This window comes from Musa acuminata, chromosome BXJ1-7 (genome assembly GCF_036884655.1).
Source record: "Musa acuminata AAA Group cultivar baxijiao chromosome BXJ1-7, Cavendish_Baxijiao_AAA, whole genome shotgun sequence".
Lineage (NCBI taxonomy): Eukaryota > Viridiplantae > Streptophyta > Magnoliopsida > Zingiberales > Musaceae > Musa > Musa acuminata.
Window position 1 is genome coordinate 8178803 of NC_088333.1, and position 20878 is coordinate 8199680.

Genomic DNA, 20878 nt, shown 5'->3' on the forward strand with positions numbered 1-20878 from the left:
TCTAAGCATGCACACCTCACTGGTTATGGATGATGGGGAGACATGGAAGGTGGCAGAATGTCTGATTAAACATATCCTACTTTTTCTTGCTGTTGTGGCTTTTTTGGACTGTTGGTTTGTTTTTGAAGCAAGATCAGGACAATCACTGAACACAGAGAAATTGTGATAGATTAGTGGTCTTCTAATATCACCCATGGTGTCAATTTCTAATCATGAAGCTTGGCAAACCTATTTTCTATATTCCTCGTTACATGGCTTCACAGTGTTCTTTAGTTAAAACATGTTCAGAAACTCAGTTTGATGGTATGATTTGCATGTGTTGTTTTTTCCAATTAAACTCTTTTTAAGTTTCTCAGTGGATGTAGAAGATGGAACTGACTGATTCATATTGCTTTTTTGTGCTTCCAGGTTGGTCCATGTGGACCTTGGTGTGTACACATCCAAATTGCTGGTGTTCTCCCCACTGTATTGATGGAAAGCATCTCATGATTCTATTCCTTTTTTATCTTTATGCTTCAAAGTGAAAAATGTCCTACTAGATCGCAACCCATCCAAGAACTTCTATGTAGGCCTCAGATTATTGATGGCTGCAATGCTTGTCCTGCTCCAAAGAGGCTTCTAACCACATGAAGGTACATAGCTTATGCTAAGGGATTCAATTGGTACTTCTCTTCTCTCTTTCATGTTCTTTTTCTTTGCTTTTGGAACAAACATTTAAACCTGTTGGCTCAAGCATGCATCAGAAGTCACTATATGCAGTCTTAACTATTGTGGCAGAAATCACTGTTAGCTTGTGGACTTTGGAACTCTAAGATTTGTGTGAACGTCTTTTTTGGTTGAGGTCAACGTCGATTCTATCGTTAGGTTCAAAAAGAATCCAAAGCTTTTCTTCCCAGTCTTTGTCAACATCTGTAAGTCTTCTGTTCTCATTTCTCCATCATATTATGCTATTGCCACTTGATAGTTCATCCTCTCCAGGAAGCTCCAAGTTGGGCACACTCATGATTGATGGAATGTTATGCCAATAGATGAATTACTGAGAAAAACCCTTTTTTATTTTTTTCAAGAAAGTGTCATTTATTTTCAAAATTTACTAACAGTATATATTTTTTTAATATCTGAAATAGTCTTGATTTGATAAGCCAATCACATATTCTTTGTTCTTTCCTTTCTCTATGGGTCGGTTCTTAGGGTAAATTGGTCTAATTATAATGTTTTTATATTATATTATATTGTTTTCAATAATACTAAGAAAATACTGTATCATAGCATAAAAGTATTATGATAGAATTTTTATATCATGTTGCACTATTTTTAGCAACACAAAAGAAACATAATATACTAAAAAAATACTATAACATAGTTTTTTTAACTAAAAACATTATAATTAGATCAGTTCATAGAAAAACAAAGGAAAAATGGGTATGTGGCTAGGAGTATTCTTGGTAGTAGGTAATTCTTGAGAATATATATATATATAATGAGTTTATTCTGTGACTCAAATATGTAAACATGTGATTTAGGGTAGGAATGCAAAAAACCCTTGCCTAAGTGAACGAGATGTGGCCACACCAAAGAATAAATAATCTTCCCATTAAAGGGGGAGAACGTGACGTCCATTCAATTAATTAAAGCAACGTCCATTTAATATTAAGCTCGTTGCACTCTTTAACATCTCCGCCTACGTGGGCGGATGCTATGCCATGCCATGCACATGCCATTACTTAATAATAGCCCACATGAGTCTCGATGGCCATTATTTTGTGCTATTATCTCATGTTAATTAGCATGTGGTGTTTCCTCGTCGTCACCAGAAGGTGACACGATCGCTAATCGGTTGCCTCCCCAGAGACCCAAGGGATGCTTAAGCCCTTCAATTAACCACTAATCTAATCCACCTGTTCAACTGTTCCGCCGGAACAGCTTCCATCCCCCTCACCCAGGGATCACGAACGAACCTAATCATCTGTTCTTTAACGGGGAACAGGATGTGTATCTCCGGCCTCAGTGATACTTTACATCGTCCGCTGCAAAGAAGACGAGGAAGGAAGCAGCAAGCAAACCAAACCCTCCCCTGAGGCGGATTCTTCTGCTTCATCTGCCCTATTTGCTCTTCGATCTTGGCGTCGAATCCCTAACGGTTGATCTTTCTGGTGGGAATTTGGCGGAAAGATGAGCTCCGATCCGAACAACGACTGCGCGGGGTGGCTTTTCGCCTCGGATTTCATCTGGGACGCTCGGATCATCGACGGCCCCTCAGCTTCGAGGTGATTCCTTCTTCTTAGTCCTGCAGTTTAATTTCCTTGTCCGGTTTGTAGATTAAATGCGTTGAACTTGTTTGTCGAGTTACCTTGTTATCAACAAATTGGCAATCTCTCCAGTACAATGTATATCATGTTCTGTGAACAATTTGGTCTATTAGATATTGGCCTCCATGATCTGATTAATTAATTAATTGGATAAGATGATTTACTTGCATCTTAATGTTCCTTGAGAGCATATCTATGTATCCCAAAATTGTCATCAGCTTGATGTTTGATGTTTCTTATTCTTGTTGTGTCATGTGCAGTGCAATGCTTGGGTTTGATGTGTTGAGCAAGGAGGACAACTGCCCAAACAATGGTTCCCGGAAGAAACGGTATGAAGTATCTTTCTTTTCTATGGAGTACACGCATCTTTCACCTGCATTTAGGGTAAAGTTGAATAAGGAATCACAAATTTTCCGAAAATTGTAGGATTTTCTTTATGATTGGTAGTCACATCAGGAAACTACCATTAGGAAGAACTATTGTTTGTTTATGCTTAAAATAATTTCTCCTCATGATCAAGATATTGTACAACAACAGCATAGAGAAGACAAGTGCAGTTCCTTCTGGTAAAGGAAAAGTGCCTCACCAGTTTACTTTTGCACTTATTGTTATGATTATGATATTTGCATGATCTTCTCAATATTCATGTCTATATCATGTCTTTTATTCAGTGTCTCACCCCAGTATTTGATCTTGGATGAGTTGTAAGGCATGTGAAAGAATATACATAATATCTTAAGCTGAATAAAGTTTGATCGATTCACTTTCTGCAACTTTGATATTTGTTGGTAAGTCAATCTTTTGTTCTGATGTAACAAGTTGAGAGAATTTCATTCTTCAAACAACACTTGTTCCTTTCTTTTTTAGGACATCTGATGTGAATACTTGCTCATTTTGTTGTTCTACAGAAACCGTGTGGAGTCATGTGCTGCACCAGGCACAAAAGCTTGCCGTGAGAAACTGCGAAGGGATAGACTCAATGATAGGCATGTTCGACCACCATGCAACTGTTGCCATATGCTGGAAAAAGCAGCCTGTTTGTGAGTATCATGTTATGCATATTATTGTCCTCCACCTCTGATTCATGATGTTACATGATCAGGTTCACGGAGTTGTGCTCGGTCATGGATCCTGGAAAGCCTCCCAAGACAGACAAATCTGCCATTTTGAGTGATGCCACTCGTCTTATGAACCATTTGCGTCTTGAAGCAGAGAAGCTCAAAGACTCGAATGAAGCACTCAAAGATGCCATAAAGAGTCTGAAGGTGACAAGTGAACTATTGTCATATTCATCTCTATTTATGTTGCTTTATGTCTAGCCGGTTGAACCGAGTTCAGATATGCAAAATTTAGGATCGCAGTTGCTTTTTCAACTATAGTCACCACCATAACATGGTATCTAAAAACTGCAAAATGGGCTTAAATTGCACTAGTCAAGCATTCGGATCAAGACCAACCGGGACATGCTTTACAGCCTCTATGCTACCTCCATCAAACTGCACCAACTATGGGTTCAAGATTTAGAATGGTCAGACAAATCATGGACAATATAGGCAGTTATCATTCATCGTATTCCATCGACACAGTCAAGTTAGCTTCCAAAATATATTTTCAATAACCAAAGCTTCAAAAACAACTAGGATGAACATATTTCTATCGACCGTTTACAATTACCATGATAACAAGCTTTTAATGTTTCTTGCTTCATTAGCATGCCTTGCAGGCAGAGAAATTGGAGCTAAGGGATGAGAAAATGAGGCTGAAGGCTGAGAAGGAGCGGACGGAACAGATGCTCAAAGCCATTAGCACTACACCCCAGTTCATGACTCAACCAGCTGCCGCAACTCGTCATTCAGCATCAGTTGCCGCTCACATCAAAACCATCCCGCACCCGAACTACATGCCAATGGGCATGTGGCGATGGATACCTCCAGCCGCTTTGGATACTTCTCAGGATCATGTGCTAAGGCCGCCTGTTGCTTAGTAACTTTTTCCAATATCCTGGCATTAAAAACACTCATCATTTAGCTTGCATTGGTTGTTAATGTCAACTTATCTAAATGTATTGCAGATTTATCATCTGTGTCAGAATTTTTTAGTCTCATTCAAGTTTTTAGATCTTGGTAAATTGTAACAGAACTAAAATTTTATGAAGATGGAATGGATGCGTGGACTATGACCAGCTTGAGATGGTGTTTGGCAAACTGAGGTGGAAAGTGCAGCTCATTCCTGTCGTTGTGGAGTTTGATCAAGCTGTTAATGACTCGTTTAATCCATATATATACTTCCAAAGCAAGTGTTAATTGTACTTACCTCTCTTAAATGTTAATATGCATGTTCTTTGTACTATTCAATAATTATTTCTCTTAAGATAGATTTACTATGAATTGAGTATTTCAGTGATCTCATCGAGCTAAGAGTATTTGAAAATGTTTCGTCTTTTATTTTATGAAAATGAATTTTTATTCCATTATTTGGGGGAAAAAAAGGATCAAAACACGAGATGAGCAACATCCGAGTAGGGTATTCTGCAATCGCCTCCACGACAGAGACCAAGACTCGAGAACAAACGACGTCGATCGTCCATGCTGCCTTCACGCCAACGCATCAAATTCCATGCACGATAACATCACGCAGTTGTGGTTCTTCTCTTCTTGCATGTTCCATCATGCTCTCGATTTCGATCGCAAATGTACTTCTCAAGTTGCTGCTTTTGGTGCCAGCTTTGATCGAGGCCGAGAGAAAGTAGGAGAATAAGAACAAGGCAAAATGGAGGATATGTCTTTCCAAACGCACTCGCAGAGACATTAAAGACGATGACGACTAAGAGCGACCTAAGAAGAAGCCTTTTCAACAAGAAAGGCAGGCATGGAAGAGAGAACACTCGATTCTATTCTTATCCGTCCTCCACGTCAGATAAAGACTAAAGAGGATGCCTCTCCCTCTCTTTATCAATGATGGAATATGTTCCTAATTTTGGGGTTCATTTCGATTCTTTTATCTTGAAGGGATAAATAAATAAATAAATATATATATATATGATTTGTGAAACAATTATTCATCAAAATGACTAAAGCATATTTGTGCGGTTTGACTTTGATCACGACTTTTAACACGAATCAGATGTTCGTTTCGTAACCGTTCTTAGTTATATGTCGGCGCGGGACCACGTCACCCCGGAGAGGTGATACGGTCAGAAGGAATTATAACGGCTGGAGGTCTTTGTTACAGATTATAACGGAACGAGCCGATACGATGTGTTTACTGTATATATCCCCCGCGCGCGGGTGATCGATCGGATAGACGGCGAGAGACGAGGGGAAGGGGAAAGAAGAACAGAGAGAGCCACTTCGCCCCCGCGAACCCCAACCCCCACCTCGATCCCTAAGTCGATCCTCCAAAGCATCCATTGGAATCAGTCTTCTCCTTCTCGGTCCTTGCCTTTTTGCTTGTTTCGCGTGGGTTTTAGGAGCGGGAAGGGGGTTTTAGGAGGAGAGATCGAGGATGCCGATAGACGCGGCGTTGTTGGACGATATCATACGGCGGCTTCTGCTGTCCAAGGGCTCCCGGCCGGCCAAGTATGCGCAGCTAACGGATAAGGAGATCCGGCAGCTGTGCATCGCGTCGAAGGAGATCTTTCTCAGACAGCCCAATCTGCTGGAGCTCGAAGCCCCCATCAAGATCTGCGGTAAAGTGGCAAAAAGATTTAGTTTTTTTCTTACTGCAGTTTTGTATTTGGAGTTATATTCTTTGATCATAGAGTAACATTCTCAAGACAACATAGTATGTTTAGCTACCTCTTGCCTAAATTAGGGTAAAAGTTGATGCTGACATCGCAGAATTGCATGTTCTTCAAGCTATTTCTCATCAGCTGTACAAGATTCTAATGGGTTGTTTTGTCAATACCATTGCTTGATTTGCTTTATTCTAGCAACTTAGTTGGCATTTTCGAATATATCATCATCGGCTTAACAGCAATGTCTGTATGGTATACAACATTCCACATCATGCGGCTTCATGTAGTCTTACCCTTGCAAGTAAAGATGATGTTTCGCAGCTCGAATTATGGTCACTCATGGTACAGAGGAGCAACCTTTTCGCGGTGGCAACATATATTCAAATCTAGTTTGGGATTAGTGTTCTCTACCTTCATGAATCTTTTGACATGGTGTAGTCATGTTGATTGATTCTAGATTCCTAGTAGAGGATTCATATTCAATCATCCATATGCGTTGATGAAAAAAAGGTGATGAAGGATCTTCTCCGTGATAGATTTTTTTTCTCTCATGTTTTATCTTGTGCCTTCTAAAATGACCAGTAATCAGTGTTCCTGGGGTGATTGTTGGTAAAAGCAGGTTCTTGTAATATCATGTAGTCTAGACAGAGGAGCATAGGTTCTCTTCCTCCGGTGCTATCCCTACAAATCCTTCAGACCTATCATTTACTGCCTGGATTTTGTTTGTGTGATACCAATCTGGATCCTTATCTTAAGAATTTGGAACTTTAATTTTGTCACCGCAGGAGATATTCATGGTCAGTATACTGATCTTCTTCGGCTTTTCGAGTGTGGAGGATACCCCCCACAGGCAAATTATTTGTTCCTTGGGGACTACGTTGATCGTGGCAAGCAGAGCATAGAAACCATATGCCTGCTCCTGGCATACAAGATCAAGTACCCAGAGAGCTTCTTCCTTCTCAGGGGTAACCATGAATGTGCTTCCATTAGTCGCATATATGGCTTTTATGATGAGTGCAAGAGGAGATACTATGTTCATCTATGGAGAGTCTTTACTGATTGTTTCAACTGCCTCCCGGCTGCTGCACTTATCGAGGACAAGATACTCTGCATGCATGGGGGTCTATCTCCTCAATTGAAGAACTTGAACCAGATACGAAACATTGCACGGCCGGTGGATGTTCCAGACACTGGTCTCCTCTGTGATCTGCTATGGTCGGACCCTGACGAAAACATCCAGGGCTGGGGAGAAAATGATAGAGGTGTCTCTTACACATTTGGGCCAGACGTGGTAGCTCAGTTTCTTCAGAAGCTTGATATAGACCTCATCTGCCGTGCCCATGAGGTTGGTGGTGTCATCTAGACGGTTCATTTGTGGTTTCGACACATTTGCCATGAGCTATGGTGCTTCGCATTGCTTGACGATGAACTGGTCACTTGGGCAGGTCGTGCAAGATGGATATAAATTCTTTGCGAGACGGCAGCTGGTGACACTGTTCTCTGCTCCAAACTATTGCGGGGAATTTGATAATGTCGGTGCTATAATGAATGTGGATGGAAATCTGACATGTTCGTTTCAGATTCTACAGCCAACTGAAAAGATGGGATTGTGGAATAAGTTATCACGATCTGGAACATCTCCTGGAAAGGTATTAAATATCAATCTCTTTGCAATTTAACCAGCCATAACTATAGTACATTGGTACGATGAGTTGTCATGTTTGAGATAGCATTATATATTCTTTTTCTCAAATCGTTTTCCATCTGAAATTGCACAAATTTTAATGGGATTCTTCTCTTGCAAATTGGAGGCATGTTTGTAGTCGTTTCTTCTTCATCCACCAGAGGCCAGTGATGTAGTCGTGCATATTTATAAGAGAGAAGAAAAACAAAAGTATACTTTTTTTTTTTGTTTGTTTTTTTGCAAAGGAAACTAACATGTTTTCTTTAGATATCATTTATATGTTAGTTAGCCCAAGGGATATGGTGGTTTCCATATTAATTCATCCAATCATTTAATAGGCTTGGAGTTTTGGGTTTATAACCTGTTGACCTTTTTTGATTGGAATAGATGCGGCAGTCTGACATAATAGCTTACTGGGGATATCTGGTGACCTAAATCTGAATCATTTAACCAAATGTACATTATTTTATAATCTAGTCTTTTTTTTTTTTCCTTTCTTTGCCTTTTTACTTGAATTTCTGACCATGGTCTAGTCACATTTGGCTCGTTAGAAAGTCACCGCTCTTTAGACTAGCAGCATGGGGTCTTAAATGCAAGTGATTGCTGCAAATAGGATACAGTTCATGTGGAAATATGGTTTAGAACTGAACTGGTATCATCACTCCAACTTGTTCTTTGGATGCAAGTCTGTTATTTTCGTTTTGTAGAACAAATGATTAATCTTCTTATAGACAAGACATTCTGCATCAGGCAAAGTTGTATTAATCGATTTTTTTTTTCTGATCTATTAGTAGGTTTGTCAAGACGAGACTCGATCAATTTTATTTAATCTAAACTATTGATCAAAATGATTAAGTTTAATCTTTCAATTTTATTTGAATTTAACTACATATCAAAATATTTAAATTGAATTTGATAATAATATATTCATCAAATCCTCATAAGTTAATCTTAATTCAGATTAATCTTTATCAGTTTTTTCTTGCTCTATAATCAAATTTTATTGGGTTTTGATGTGAAGCACTCTGTCCGAGTATGAAAGGACATCTGCAGTCCTTTTAGTTGATCTTGAATATTTGACAGACAGACCTTTTGAAAAATGTTGTTGTCAAATATTCAATATTCAATATTAAAAAAATTTCTTTTTCAATATATATATATATATATATATATATATGTGTGTGTGTGTGTATCGCATATTCCTTTTATGATCTGCTTATTGATATTGTCAAACCATGCCAGTCATAAGGACAGACAACGCTTTTAACAGACTCGTATTCTAAGGTCCTTTTGGCAAAGCTACTGTGCTCTGTTCATTGTGGTACCATAGATCATGAATGCCGCAAAGTGCAACTTCCGTATTTGTTTCCTCACATCTAATGGTTCATTATAGCTGTCCTGAGTTGGCATATAGGAAGCATGTGTCTTCATAAATGCTTAGATTTGTTGTAGGCCAGTGGTGATGTTGTCTTTGTCTGGTATTTATCAGGTTTGGAAAGATTGAACTTATTTGAAATGGGTTGAATAGCTGGGAGGTGCAGTCGTAGGACGACATAAAGCTGACAATTCTCCAACTTTGCCAGAGTGCCAAATCTATAAAAGTAATTCTCCAACTTCCCCTCTTCTGTACTGGTGATCCATAGGGTATGACGTTCGACGGTTACTTGTATTTCCACTATTTCATATGCTTTGAAGTTTGTAGTCTTTTTACTGTATGCATGTGGTCATATTTCTATTTCGGGCCTGATTCCAACCGCTTCCACTGAGATGGATGCTATTTACTTAATCATGTTCTCTCGGGCCTGATTCCAACCGCTTCCACTGAAATTTCGGGATTCGCCTATCTCAATAAAACGTGTCATGTGGGTGAAGTCAAAAACACAAAGAAAAGTTATGATCACTGGTGCCGATTAACAATATACCACAATGAATCTAACAAGCGCCACACTACCCATATTTTATTGAGTTTAATCATACAACTTACCCATGAGGACCAAAAGTGTCTACCACTCGTGTTACAGTAACAAAAATCATCAACGCCGGATGTCAATACTCCCATTTCTTAATCTCCATACCATCGGGCGCGCTTCCCTCCACCTTCTTCGAGCCAACTTCACCCCAGTTCGTGGACAAGACCGTGCCATTTGATTCAACCTGTTTTCAGGTGCCAAATCAGATGAGCCTATTCCCACCGGAGGTTTAATTTAAAGAAATAACCCTTCCCGTCCCGTGTACGACAACATCCTATGATCCTAAGAGAAGAAGGGGCAAGTATGCTCTTAAGAATAACAACTTACAAAGGACTTGCTCATTGCCCTTCTAGTGTCCTCATCAGCATCTCTGTAGATGTCCTGGAAGAATTTGTTCAGTGCCGCATCACCATCCAGCTTCTCATCTTTCTCCTGAGAGAATCAAAACAGGCAGTTAAAAGGACTGGCAAGGATTTCTGATCTTCATGGGATTCTCCAACGCGACACAAATACTACATACACAACAATAAACAAGAAACAGACTAGGCTAAAACAATTAAAGGCATTTGCTAAACTGAAATTATAGCAACAAACAAATGTCTCATCTGCCAATTATTCGTATACCTCTTTCTTCACTTCAGCTTCCAGCTTATCCCAATCAACTTTTGACTTCGAGGATGGATAAGATGGTCTTGGATGTATTGTAGCTGCATCCTCAACATTCAATAAGGAGACCGTAAGTAGGATTATCCAGTTATAAATATGAATTATGAGTCATCGATGCTGCACTCATAGTATGCTTCCAAATTTCATAGTACAATTCCCGCCCCAAAAACAAGCAAGCAAACAAAAGAACGTTCTTAACCTGACCGTCAATCACCAAAAGCTTTCCTCCCCGTCATTCGGCAAATTAATGCCAAATGTGAAAAAGAAAAAAATGAGCAAAAAACGATGTCATCATGAAGCAATGCATTGTTGGATAGAAAAAGGAAAAGGAAAAACAGTGCTCGTCTCAAAGATATGTAGTCAGTAAACCAAAAACAAATGAAGACTACTAGACTAATAATCACAGACTCAAAAACGAAAGAGGCAACTGTGGTCCAACAGTAACGAAAACAGTGGAGTCGACTGTGGCAGTGATGAATGGTGGCGACATTGGTAGCTGTGATGGCTGCAGTAATGATGCTGTTGGTCGTTACCATGCGGTGGGTAATGGCATGAGATGGTTGTAGATGGTAACTGTGGTGGTAGTTGCAATCATGCAGGATGCAACGACAAATGCCAGGTGGGGGAAGTCACTTCCACAGTGGAGGCAGCCAATGGCAATGGTGGCAGTTATAACAGTGACCACAACGGCAGTGATGGTGATGGTGTAATGGTGAGCGGTGGTTGTCACATTGATAGCACTGTTAGTGGTAATGCAGCTTGCAATGGGTGATGGCAGCAATCACATAAATGGTGATGGCAACAAGGTGCGGTGAAGGTGGTGGTGGCAGCTAGTGGTCATGCATGCAGCAGCTGCAACATGGGTATTGGGTCAAAGGTTCCCATCAGAATTCCTTTTATGGGAAGCCATAAGGAGGTTCCCACTTCCCCAAAGAAATGACTCAACCTTTTTAATGAAAAAAAAGGTTAAAAATGGATTATCAAATAACCAAAATTTTGAGGAAGTAACTTTGATGACGGGGTATTTACAAAGGGTCTTTAAGAGGTTTTTAAGAGGAAAAGAGAAGATAGAAATAAATTGTGAAACAAGGTTATGACAATATGAACACAAACAACCTTATAGCAGGGTGGCATCAACAAACCAATTGCAGCTTAACTAAAAGGTATTTAAAACTAAAGAATGTAGTTGTCATTGCAATGCCATAATAAAAAGTTTGATGACCATAGGTCGAGTACTGAGTATCAACCATCAGAATTCGCAACAAGTAAACAAAATTATGAAAACCCAGATTGAAGAACCTAGAACATCAAAGAAACTCAATCTGAATCCTATTATTACCATAAAAAATTCACACACAGGACACGTGAGAGTTCTCTTTTTATGAAATAGGTAACCTAATTTCAGTGCTTAATATGAAAAATATTGATCATGATGGTCTCTTCTTGCCAACTTCATGAAGGGACAAATTCTTCATGAATAACATCTTAAACTAGTTGCACAACACACAGTAGAAAGTTGGAGGATGTTAAAGAGTCTACATATTGTCCTATATTTTCAAGGTAGAGTGGTCACTAGGACATCAGTAAGATGATTGTGGGGCATGACCAACCACAATGTAAGCATTAGAACCAGTCCAAACTTCAGTTTTGGCTTAATAAAAACCCATATGCACAAAGTTATGTGAGATTTTTTTAATCTGATATTTTTAATCATTTGAATAATCAAGATGTCTTAAAAGTATATTAATTAGTGGCAGTATTTCTATTACTGAGCTAGTTATTCTGCTAACAAATTTCAACTTACAGAGTCCTAATTGATTCAAATTTCAAATTATGCATTTATCAAAAGAATATCATTCTGCAATTAATTTAGTACTTTGTCAGGTAGGAGTTCTAACTGAACTTGGCTCAAATGCTCATCACATCAATGTATAAGGCAAAAACATCTAATTCTACAGTAAAAGGATGCTACAAAGTACAAAGACGCAAGTTTAATAAGATGATAGACAAGAATAGCTTCAGTGTCTGTAATTGCCTATCACATCAATGTAAAGAAAGTTAAAGCAACCTGGCTTTTGTAGTAACAGGAAACTATTCAAACACAGTAAATGTCCCTATAACCAACTAGAAAATACCAAAAATATCCTTATGGTTCCAAGACTTACTGTTCTTCTGAGGGACTGCTTTTCCACTGTATTCCAGTGAAGTCCATGTAATGGTTTCTGCTTTTAAAAGTCGGATTTCCACTTTTGTAGACAAAACCTGATATCTGCAATTTGCTGGTACAATCTGCTGATTCACCAAACAAAAACCCCAAACAGGATGTAGATCACAATAAACAGACCTTTTTCTTGAAAAATAAAGTGCATCAACAAGAAGCTCACCATTAACTAAAATAAGAAACTAACCCACAGAAAATGAGATAACTGACTGGAAAGAATAATTACGGTTTTTTTTTCTTCTACGGGTAACTTCAAAGTCATCTGAGTCACATGTGGCAAGTTAACATGTATTAGAAGTTGTCTCTAGTGTGAAAACTAGAGTTGCATGCCCATTCTGATGAGAGAAATGAAAGTGACAGACCACAGGCTTTCTACAGCCTCAATTTCCACAACTGGAAGCCTTGTTTCCCAACTAGAAAAAAGCAACCCTACTATGGCAGCAAGTTTCACCCTCTAAGTACATGTCAAATTTTACATGTATAATTAGATATATGAAATAGCTCTCGTCGTTGGATATTTGTCATAAAGCATAAACAATCTAATATTTTCACATTTAATGTGTCAGCCTATCCATGTCTTCAAATTGATATGCCATATCCATAGATGACCAATGAGACAAGTCTACCTACATTTCGAACATAGAGGAGCAAGATAAACCCACAGTAAGAAAGAGAGTATTTTCCAACAATTCCTTTAACAGAATACAAATACAACAGCTATGGAAGAAGATACATCAAGAGAAGCACACCTTTGCAAACAAACGACGTTGGAAATGATATTCTTCTCCGAGGGAATCTATTGTAACACTCAACTGGAAATATGAAAATAACCATCATGTCAAAATCAAAAAGTTGTGCCAAACAAAGGAAGCATACTAACAATCACCAAAATTTCATCATCCAAACCCTTCATAGTAACATGGAGTCCAGAAAGAGCACAAATAAAAAGTGAAATAAATGCAAACAATAATTGACAGATTACTCAATTGAAAAGAAATTCAAGGACATTTCGGATAAAAGAATGAAATTCATAGCGGTTAAGAGGGATGAATGATTTTGAACAATAAGGGCTTAGGAAAAAGCACAGAGACTTCTAGACAAGGCAAGTCTACGAAAGTGTCTAAACACAAATTTAGAAATAAAAATATCCACCTCCTTGGTTGTAGGATAAGCTCACACAGGCAATGATTGGAAATATCATCCAAAATTACCTTGTACGGAAGAATCAAGATGGAGGAGAAAACAACAAGCTTGCTATAGGACAATGGTCATTTGAACATCATGTATAAGCCGATAAGACAATGAGACACAACCCCCACAATTAAAAAAATAAATAAATAAAGAACCAAAAAGAAAAAGGAAATTGAGAAGATGGAAGAGCATACTGTTTGTTCGCCAAACTCAACGGTTACATTTTCAGCTGGAATACCTTTAGCAAAGATAGTTAAAACCACCTCCGTAGGAGTATTATAGTAATCATGTCTGCATTACAAACATACCATGCCCATATATAGTTAATTGAGACAAGGATTGCATACTAAAAGAGAACAAAAATAATTATATGTTCATATTGTCACATTTATTCCTGAAAATAAATGCTTCATCACTATCTCAATTCTCAACTAATATTAGTCATTACAGAAAGGTAGAATATGGAATTTAGGACACTAAGAACAAGACATGAACATCACATTGCTATTAGAGAAGTGCCTATATGACTTATTAGAAAAGTTCTATTTAAAACTCAAAAATAAACGCAAAAAATAAAAAAATAATAACTATTCAACATTGCAAAGACACAAAATAGTATCAACAAAGAATTCAATAAATACATAAAAAGGAAGTATTTTAAAAGACAGAAAATAACATTTTCGCTGAACAACAGCAAGTAATGAATTCTGCAGATTGTGTCAAAATTATGAATCTTTCTGTACTGTTCGAAGTCAAACCGATCGAATTGGTATCATACATTGTGGTGTAACATGCGTCCCTCATAATGACCAGTGCAAATCCAAAAGGTCTGGACCAGCCAGCCCAATATAAAAATAGCATCATAATGTGTTTTGGCCTAGATTAGGATCATATAATCAGTAAGAAAACACAATTTTGGATTATATATTGCATGAATAATGATTCAAAACATGTATTACAAGTTGTATATGAATAAACACGTAGAGTATCAATAAATCCTAAACATGGCATGATGCATTTTCTAGAAACATATGATGAAAAATCTGATGTCTTACCTTATAATATATCTACTGCCATCAAAATGATCACCTTGACTCCATGTGAAGAAATTCAAGGTTCTGGATATGACTCGAGATTATAATTTTAAAGGAGCATGCAAGAAATTATTCCCACAGCAACTAATACTGTTAAAATGATATACCATTCAAGAAACAACATGGTTAGCAATCATGATATCATTGTCATTGATAACCCATGTTGTGGTAAGCAACTGGGACAAATATAGCTGTGGCAAGAATGGCTATACTGGCTACAGTATAGTGGAATTACAACTATGATCACCATGTTGCCATTGAGTCTTAGATTCTGATGGCCAACCATCACCATTATGTTGTTGGCCATAAGATGATCTTAAAATTGCCATATTGCAATTCTGATGGCCAAGATAATCATGAATTGTCAATAACAACAGTTATTCAGTCAAGTTTAGAAAGCGAATTTGAAAAAGATTGCACTGATGAGTGGAAAATTTCAGGCAGAAACAGATCGATTTAGGTGCAAAAAGGTTTTTAGGGTGGGACAGGATAGATAAAGTATGGAAAGCCTACTCCACAGTATACCCGTGTATAACGGTCATTTCATTCCAACTGCCTGCCATTGGTAAATGGACTAGGTGATAATACTTATTCTGAACTTGATTGGACAGTACTGCATAAACCACATGTTGATCCCTTACTGGACTGGTAAATTCCAACCCGTACCAGCCAATACATGAGATATTTTGAACTTGATTCAAACAATTTAGTCTAGTCCATCTTCTGGTCAGTGTCTAAGAATGTTTAGATTAAAATTCCAGCTCTTTTACTTGACATTTATGAATAGAGCTGCTATTAGATTATGTCAAAGTTCAACAAATAAAGGCAAACCTTGGCACAAAAGGTTAGCATCACAGATTCAAATGTTGGAGCATGAGAGGTTTATATAAATGGGTAGATGTGATTCTTACCAGATCCACAAGGACAACAGCACCATGTAGTGGACAATCTTTTTTTTTCTGATAAAATTCAACATATCTGCTGCTTTTGCAGGACAGGGGAAACACATAACATCATTCAAGGCTAATTTAATTTGACCACAGTACAGAGGCTAACCAATTACTATCTATATGACTGTACACTACTAATCATGACCTCTACTGTTATGCATATCCTCTTGATGCAATCATGCTAACATATTGGCCACACTAATAGGCAGTATAGCAATCACAGCTACAGAGTTGTGGGTTGAAAAACAACATGAACAAAACTAAGAATACAGCTTTTGAAGATGCAACATAGAATTAATCATGAGAACGAATGCTCAAGAAATTCAACAACATCAAGCAGGTGGAATGTGGGATTGCAGCAAAAAAGAACCAGCAAGTGTCATGTGACACATGCATTAACATATTAATGCTGGTGGAAGTAGAATTTTCCACCTACCTGAATTTTGGTTTATTCAGTGTTTCTTTTGTCTGATTTGATAGACCATGTGTGGAATGAGAACTGTTCACTTCCTCAATGGTTGTATCTGATGAATGAGACATTGTAGTTGGTGGTGCATTTGGCATCACCTTTTTTGACAAGCTAACTGTTTCCTCTGTGCAAACAAGCAAAAATAGAGAGGTAGTTTTTGTTAAGAGGCATCTCAGAATGACAAAGAGAAAGGAGCAACAACATGTAAGCAAACCTAGAATATAAAAACTAAAGAGCACCTAGAACTCATAAAGCTTATCTATTTCACTTTTCTTTGACAGATATATATATATATATATATATATATATATATATATATATATATATATATATATATATATATATATATATACATGTATATATGTATATACATGTATACATGTATATATGTATATACATGTATACATGTATATATGTATATACATGTATATATATATATATACAAATATATGTATATATATATATACATATATATATATATACATATATATATGAATATATATATATATATAACAAAAACGGCTTACAAAGAGATCGATGAGACAATACGGACATTTTTTTACATGTCATATCATGTATGCAGGATATGAATAAACCTTCTCTAACATCTTGGTATTTAAGTTAAAAGACAACTACCACAAAGAAAGTACCTGCAATTACAACTACAATATAAAAAGTACCTGCAATTCGCTCATCACATTCCTTAATTAATTTGGTGAATCTAGAGTCTCCAGGTGCCAACAGCACACCAGCTTCAAGAGCAGCTTTTGCTGTCTGATACTCTTCTAGCTTGATACAAGCAGTCCTGCCAGTGATATCATATATTGTAATTATCTTTTATAAAATGAACAATGGAAGGTAAAAGTTTCTACAAAATGAGCATACAACTTATTACCAGCCCTCAATACAAAAACCAGATATAGCAAACTAACCCAACCAAAATGATATCCACGAAAACTGTATGCCTCACTAGAACACTCACAAACACTACAAACATAAGCTCCCATAATCTTTTTATATTATTAAGCAAAATACAAAAGAGACAAAGCGTTCTTTGAATTCCATGCCCTCAGAAATCTAAAAGAAATCATATAATTTATTGACACCTCAAAGGAGAAGTATTTGGCTGACCATTCCAAATTAACCATCCATCCCCACTATCTAAGTTTAATTCACTGCTTCTAAGAGTATGTTAAAAACAAAATCATGCAACATCTTCTAACAGTATGTTTAGGAACTAATTCTTCATGCCATCGACAAAGACTTGGGAACTTAAAACACCTATAAATATCATATGTATGTTATTACTAAATATCCTTAGGTGATCCAAAATCATATCATCTAAAGAAAAAAAAAAGAAACACTACATGAAGTTCAGGGATTTAAACAAAGGGGTGGAAAAGTGGCCAGATTGTCACATGGAATATTTGAAACATTGGTCCAAAAACCATATCACTTCATATAGTCACAAGCTACAGCTCACAGGAACCAATGTGCATCGAATAATTCAATTAATAAAAGAAAGCTATCATAAGAAGATGCAGAACAGAGAATCAACAAGATGTACTGACCCCTTCCGCAAATAGGCTTTGGTCATTGATGGATCAAGCTCTATTGCCTTATTCGCATCTGCAACTGCTTCTGCAAAGTTTATTAAAGTGGGATTAATAACCTAGCAAGGACATCTCATCAAATTGGAGCACCTCATGATGCATAACATGCAGTCTAATGCGAGAGACAAGTTTATTAGCACCCACTAATATCATATTCAAAATTTGTGAAAAAGGTTTTGAAGAACAGAATTGTAACAATAAAGCCTATGCATAACAATATTTTAATCTAAAATAGGGAAATCAACATCGAGAAACAAGCTATTAATGGTTAAGATGTCCAGGGCCATCTTGATGTTTAAGAGCACCTGTTAGCTGATTGTGAAAATGCAAAACTCCTTTCATCAAACAACATTCCATGATATATTCCTCCTCCTTCAAAATCTAGTAACAGTAGGCTTTGAGTTTTATAAGCATCAAATGAGTCAACACTGAACCTGAGATTTAAGTACTTCTAACTATTGCCTTTACTCAAACAATGTTGCTAGATGCAATTGAATGCAAATGTTTGTTTTTATGTATTTTTAAAAGCCAGTGTCGGATGTAAATGTCCACCAGATTCTCATGGGTTACCACATTCAAAAAAAGATGTGAGCAAATATCTCTAAACCAGCCAACCAGAAGGCATGCAGTGTCAAGCAACGAGATCCTAGGCCAACATAAATTTAAGTCTTATCCGTTCTTTTCAGGCACATGAAGATCACACAAAAACAAAACAAAAAAAAACCAATGTTTCTCTTAGCATTTATATTTCAATTTTGTGTGTTGCAACATACTCTCACCTTAACTTTTCAGAACCACAACTGCATAATTCAAGACAATAACCTTTAGGCCTGCCATAAATCAAAGTATACTTGCTTCCATATCCAAGTAGCATTTGTCGAGCAACTTGGCTTCTAAAAATAAAAAAATAAAATAAATTACAAAGTCAAAGCCTCCTTTATTTCACTAGCCATTGCTTGAAAGGGAGATCATTTATCCAAATCAATTTTAGCAAGTGGTTTCAGGCAAAAGAAGTGTACGACTACTCATCAGTAACTAGAAGTCGAATTTATTGGCCGCTCCCTTTAATTGTCAGTTTCCCTAATCTTTAGTCGATTCATCATCTATTTGCCCTAACAGTTCACAATCTATACCGAACTTATCGCACGACAATAAACAGAAGAAAGAAAAGCTTGAGAGCGTCGGACTGGGGAGAGGCAAGGTAGACACGTTACCGGTGAAGCTCTCGAGCTTGATGTTGGCCTGAGCGCGGTCGGCGTAGAGATCGGCGTTCTTGGGGTCGACATCGAGAGCCTGCGTGTAGAGATCGACGGCCAGATCGAAGTTATCGTCGACGAAGGCCTCCTTCGCCCGCATCTCAAGATCCGTCGCCATGGATCGTTGGGGAGATGGAGATTGGCAGAAAGCGACAAGCAAGCGAGGAATCGGAGAGAACGGAAAAGGGGCGAAATGGTGGGGGTGCGGCGGAAGATACCCAGGCGGCTAAAGAATTATAGAGACTTCCAGGTGACGGTTTCGGACTTGGACTTGGATCTCAACCCAGCCCGACCCGAAATGAAGAACTTGGATATCGAGGCGGCTAAAGAATTCTAGAGACTTCCCGGTGACGGTTTCGGACTTGGATCTCAATTCAGCCTGACCCGATATGAAGGACTTGGGCCATTAGATCGAGGCCGCGTTGTTGGGCTTTTCCGCCATCTGAGGCCTTCTTTTGTCTACTCGGGTCGATCGCAGCCGTCCATTTGGGTAGATGAGTCGTTCCAAAGTATGATTTGATGTAATTTTTCTTTTCAGAGCACTTAATGCAATCATCACGTCCCCATTATGCATATGCTGCATCATGTTGAGCACAATTATAAATGCTCGACATGATAACGCATCCATCACACGAAACTACAAAAATATTTAAAGCTTCCAAATGGGACAATGCAATCTCTATTTGTGTGTCATTTATCCACCCAAGATAATGAAGCATCTAACATATATAGAAAAAGCATGGAAAGATAACTAATTTATTTCTTTGTGTATGATGGATGTATCTACCTAACTAATTAATTATCTTCTGATATAAATAATAACTATAGAGATTTGGAGACACATATTGTGTGCTATGAGAATAACAAGTGCTTGCCCCGAAACATAATAGTCATTATTTTTAGACAACTATAACTCTGATATGTGCCATTAAGTGAGCATATGCCACATTAATTGATATCTAAAGAGAATATTCTATTATTAAACCAATTATTACAATATTATTATTATATAAAATAATTTTTGCGTGTATATTTTCATGCCAAATTAACAAATATAGAAGTTCTTATATGTTTTAGATGCCCACCAGTGTTGTTTCGATTTGCTAGTAATTCTAACTAAAATATAAGATCTTCATCGACCTTTTAAATAGACGAAAACATTATATATATATATATATATATATATATATATATATATATATATATATATATACCTTTTAAGATCTAATAGATTATCGATTAGGGTAATTAAATATTTAAAAAATCTATCAAAAAGTGTCATTATATTAACTAGTTGATTTCTCTCTTCCTCCCTCTGTGTTAGGGACTCTCAAAAATTGAGTATGACTCATTCATAATAAAGGATGAAGAAAGAGGGGTGCAAACGCTCTTAGTAGAAAATTTTATTATCTTGGTTTTCCCAAGATCATCTCGGTCACGTCTTTAACTTAATCTATGATCGTGGAATATTATTATTTTTAAAAAATTATCATTTATTAAATTTATTATTGATCTAGATAATAAAAAAATATTAATATAAACCTAAAAAATTTTAGCATCACATTGTACACTTAGAACGAAGAAAGTAAAGAACAACATATTCCTACCCTTGTAAATGAGAACCTTTTATTCTGCTTGAGTCTTTCTATCTCATGTTATTTTATCTCTCGATTTCCATTTAGAATAGTTGTTATTATATCCATTGTTATATTAATCAGC

General features: G+C 37.2%; 3 protein-coding genes across 8 annotated transcripts; 2 read left to right on the forward strand and 1 right to left on the reverse strand.

Moving 5' to 3' along the window:
- The first annotated feature begins 23 nt into the window (after positions 1–23).
- On the forward strand, positions 24–4497 carry LOC135678609 (transcription factor ILR3-like). 6 transcript variants are annotated; one of them, XM_065191615.1, is made up of 7 exons: positions 24–303; positions 409–632; positions 1988–2267; positions 2570–2638; positions 3218–3349; positions 3412–3574; positions 4021–4497. In XM_065191615.1, the coding sequence occupies exons 3-7, from the start codon at positions 2173–2175 to the stop codon at positions 4291–4293; spliced, it is 732 nt and encodes a 243-aa protein (XP_065047687.1). In that variant the 5' UTR covers positions 24–303; positions 409–632; positions 1988–2172; the 3' UTR covers positions 4294–4497. The 6 variants fall into 6 exon arrangements, with proteins under 6 accessions (XP_065047687.1, XP_065047691.1, XP_065047693.1 ...); XM_065191619.1 differs by having other exon boundaries at positions 4033–4497; XM_065191621.1 differs by having other exon boundaries at positions 3218–3295; positions 4033–4497.
- Positions 4498–5597: 1100 nt separating this feature from the next.
- Positions 5598–9467, forward strand: LOC103991353 (serine/threonine-protein phosphatase PP1 isozyme 1). Its single transcript, XM_009410777.3, has 4 exons — positions 5598–5997; positions 6831–7390; positions 7491–7694; positions 9219–9467. The coding sequence occupies exons 1-4, from the start codon at positions 5814–5816 to the stop codon at positions 9231–9233; spliced, it is 963 nt and encodes a 320-aa protein (XP_009409052.2). The 5' UTR covers positions 5598–5813; the 3' UTR covers positions 9234–9467.
- A 189-nt stretch (positions 9468–9656) lies between these two features.
- LOC135678610 (protein SGT1 homolog) lies at positions 9657–19381 on the reverse strand. Its single transcript, XM_065191622.1, has 10 exons — positions 19118–19381; positions 17862–17931; positions 16971–17095; positions 16258–16414; positions 13972–14068; positions 13336–13398; positions 12531–12654; positions 10324–10406; positions 10027–10131; positions 9657–9883 (listed from the first exon to the last, which is right to left on the reverse strand). The coding sequence occupies exons 1-10, from the start codon at positions 19275–19277 to the stop codon at positions 9776–9778; spliced, it is 1092 nt and encodes a 363-aa protein (XP_065047694.1). The 5' UTR covers positions 19278–19381; the 3' UTR covers positions 9657–9775.
- Between the last annotated feature and the right edge of the window lie 1497 nt (positions 19382–20878).

Coding starts and splice junctions, on each gene's coding strand:
- LOC135678609 (XM_065191615.1), top strand. CDS start 2,173: ATGAGCTCCGATCCGAACAACGACTGCGCGGGGTGGCTTTTCGCCTCG. Junction 2,268..2,569: donor GACGGCCCCTCAGCTTCGAG/GTGATTCCTTCT, acceptor TGTCATGTGCAG/TGCAATGCTTGGGTTTGATG. Junction 2,639..3,217: donor AATGGTTCCCGGAAGAAACG/GTATGAAGTATC, acceptor GTTGTTCTACAG/AAACCGTGTGGAGTCATGTG.
- LOC103991353 (XM_009410777.3), top strand. CDS start 5,814: ATGCCGATAGACGCGGCGTTGTTGGACGATATCATACGGCGGCTTCTG. Junction 5,998..6,830: donor AGCCCCCATCAAGATCTGCG/GTAAAGTGGCAA, acceptor TTGTCACCGCAG/GAGATATTCATGGTCAGTAT. Junction 7,391..7,490: donor TCATCTGCCGTGCCCATGAG/GTTGGTGGTGTC, acceptor TCACTTGGGCAG/GTCGTGCAAGATGGATATAA.
- LOC135678610 (XM_065191622.1), bottom strand. CDS start 19,277: ATGGCGACGGATCTTGAGATGCGGGCGAAGGAGGCCTTCGTCGACGAT. Junction 17,932..19,117: donor CAAGCTCGAGAGCTTCACCG/GTAACGTGTCTA, acceptor TAAACTTTGCAG/AAGCAGTTGCAGATGCGAAT. Junction 16,415..16,970: donor ATGTGATGAGCGAATTGCAG/GTACTTTTTATA, acceptor TTGTTTGCACAG/AGGAAACAGTTAGCTTGTCA.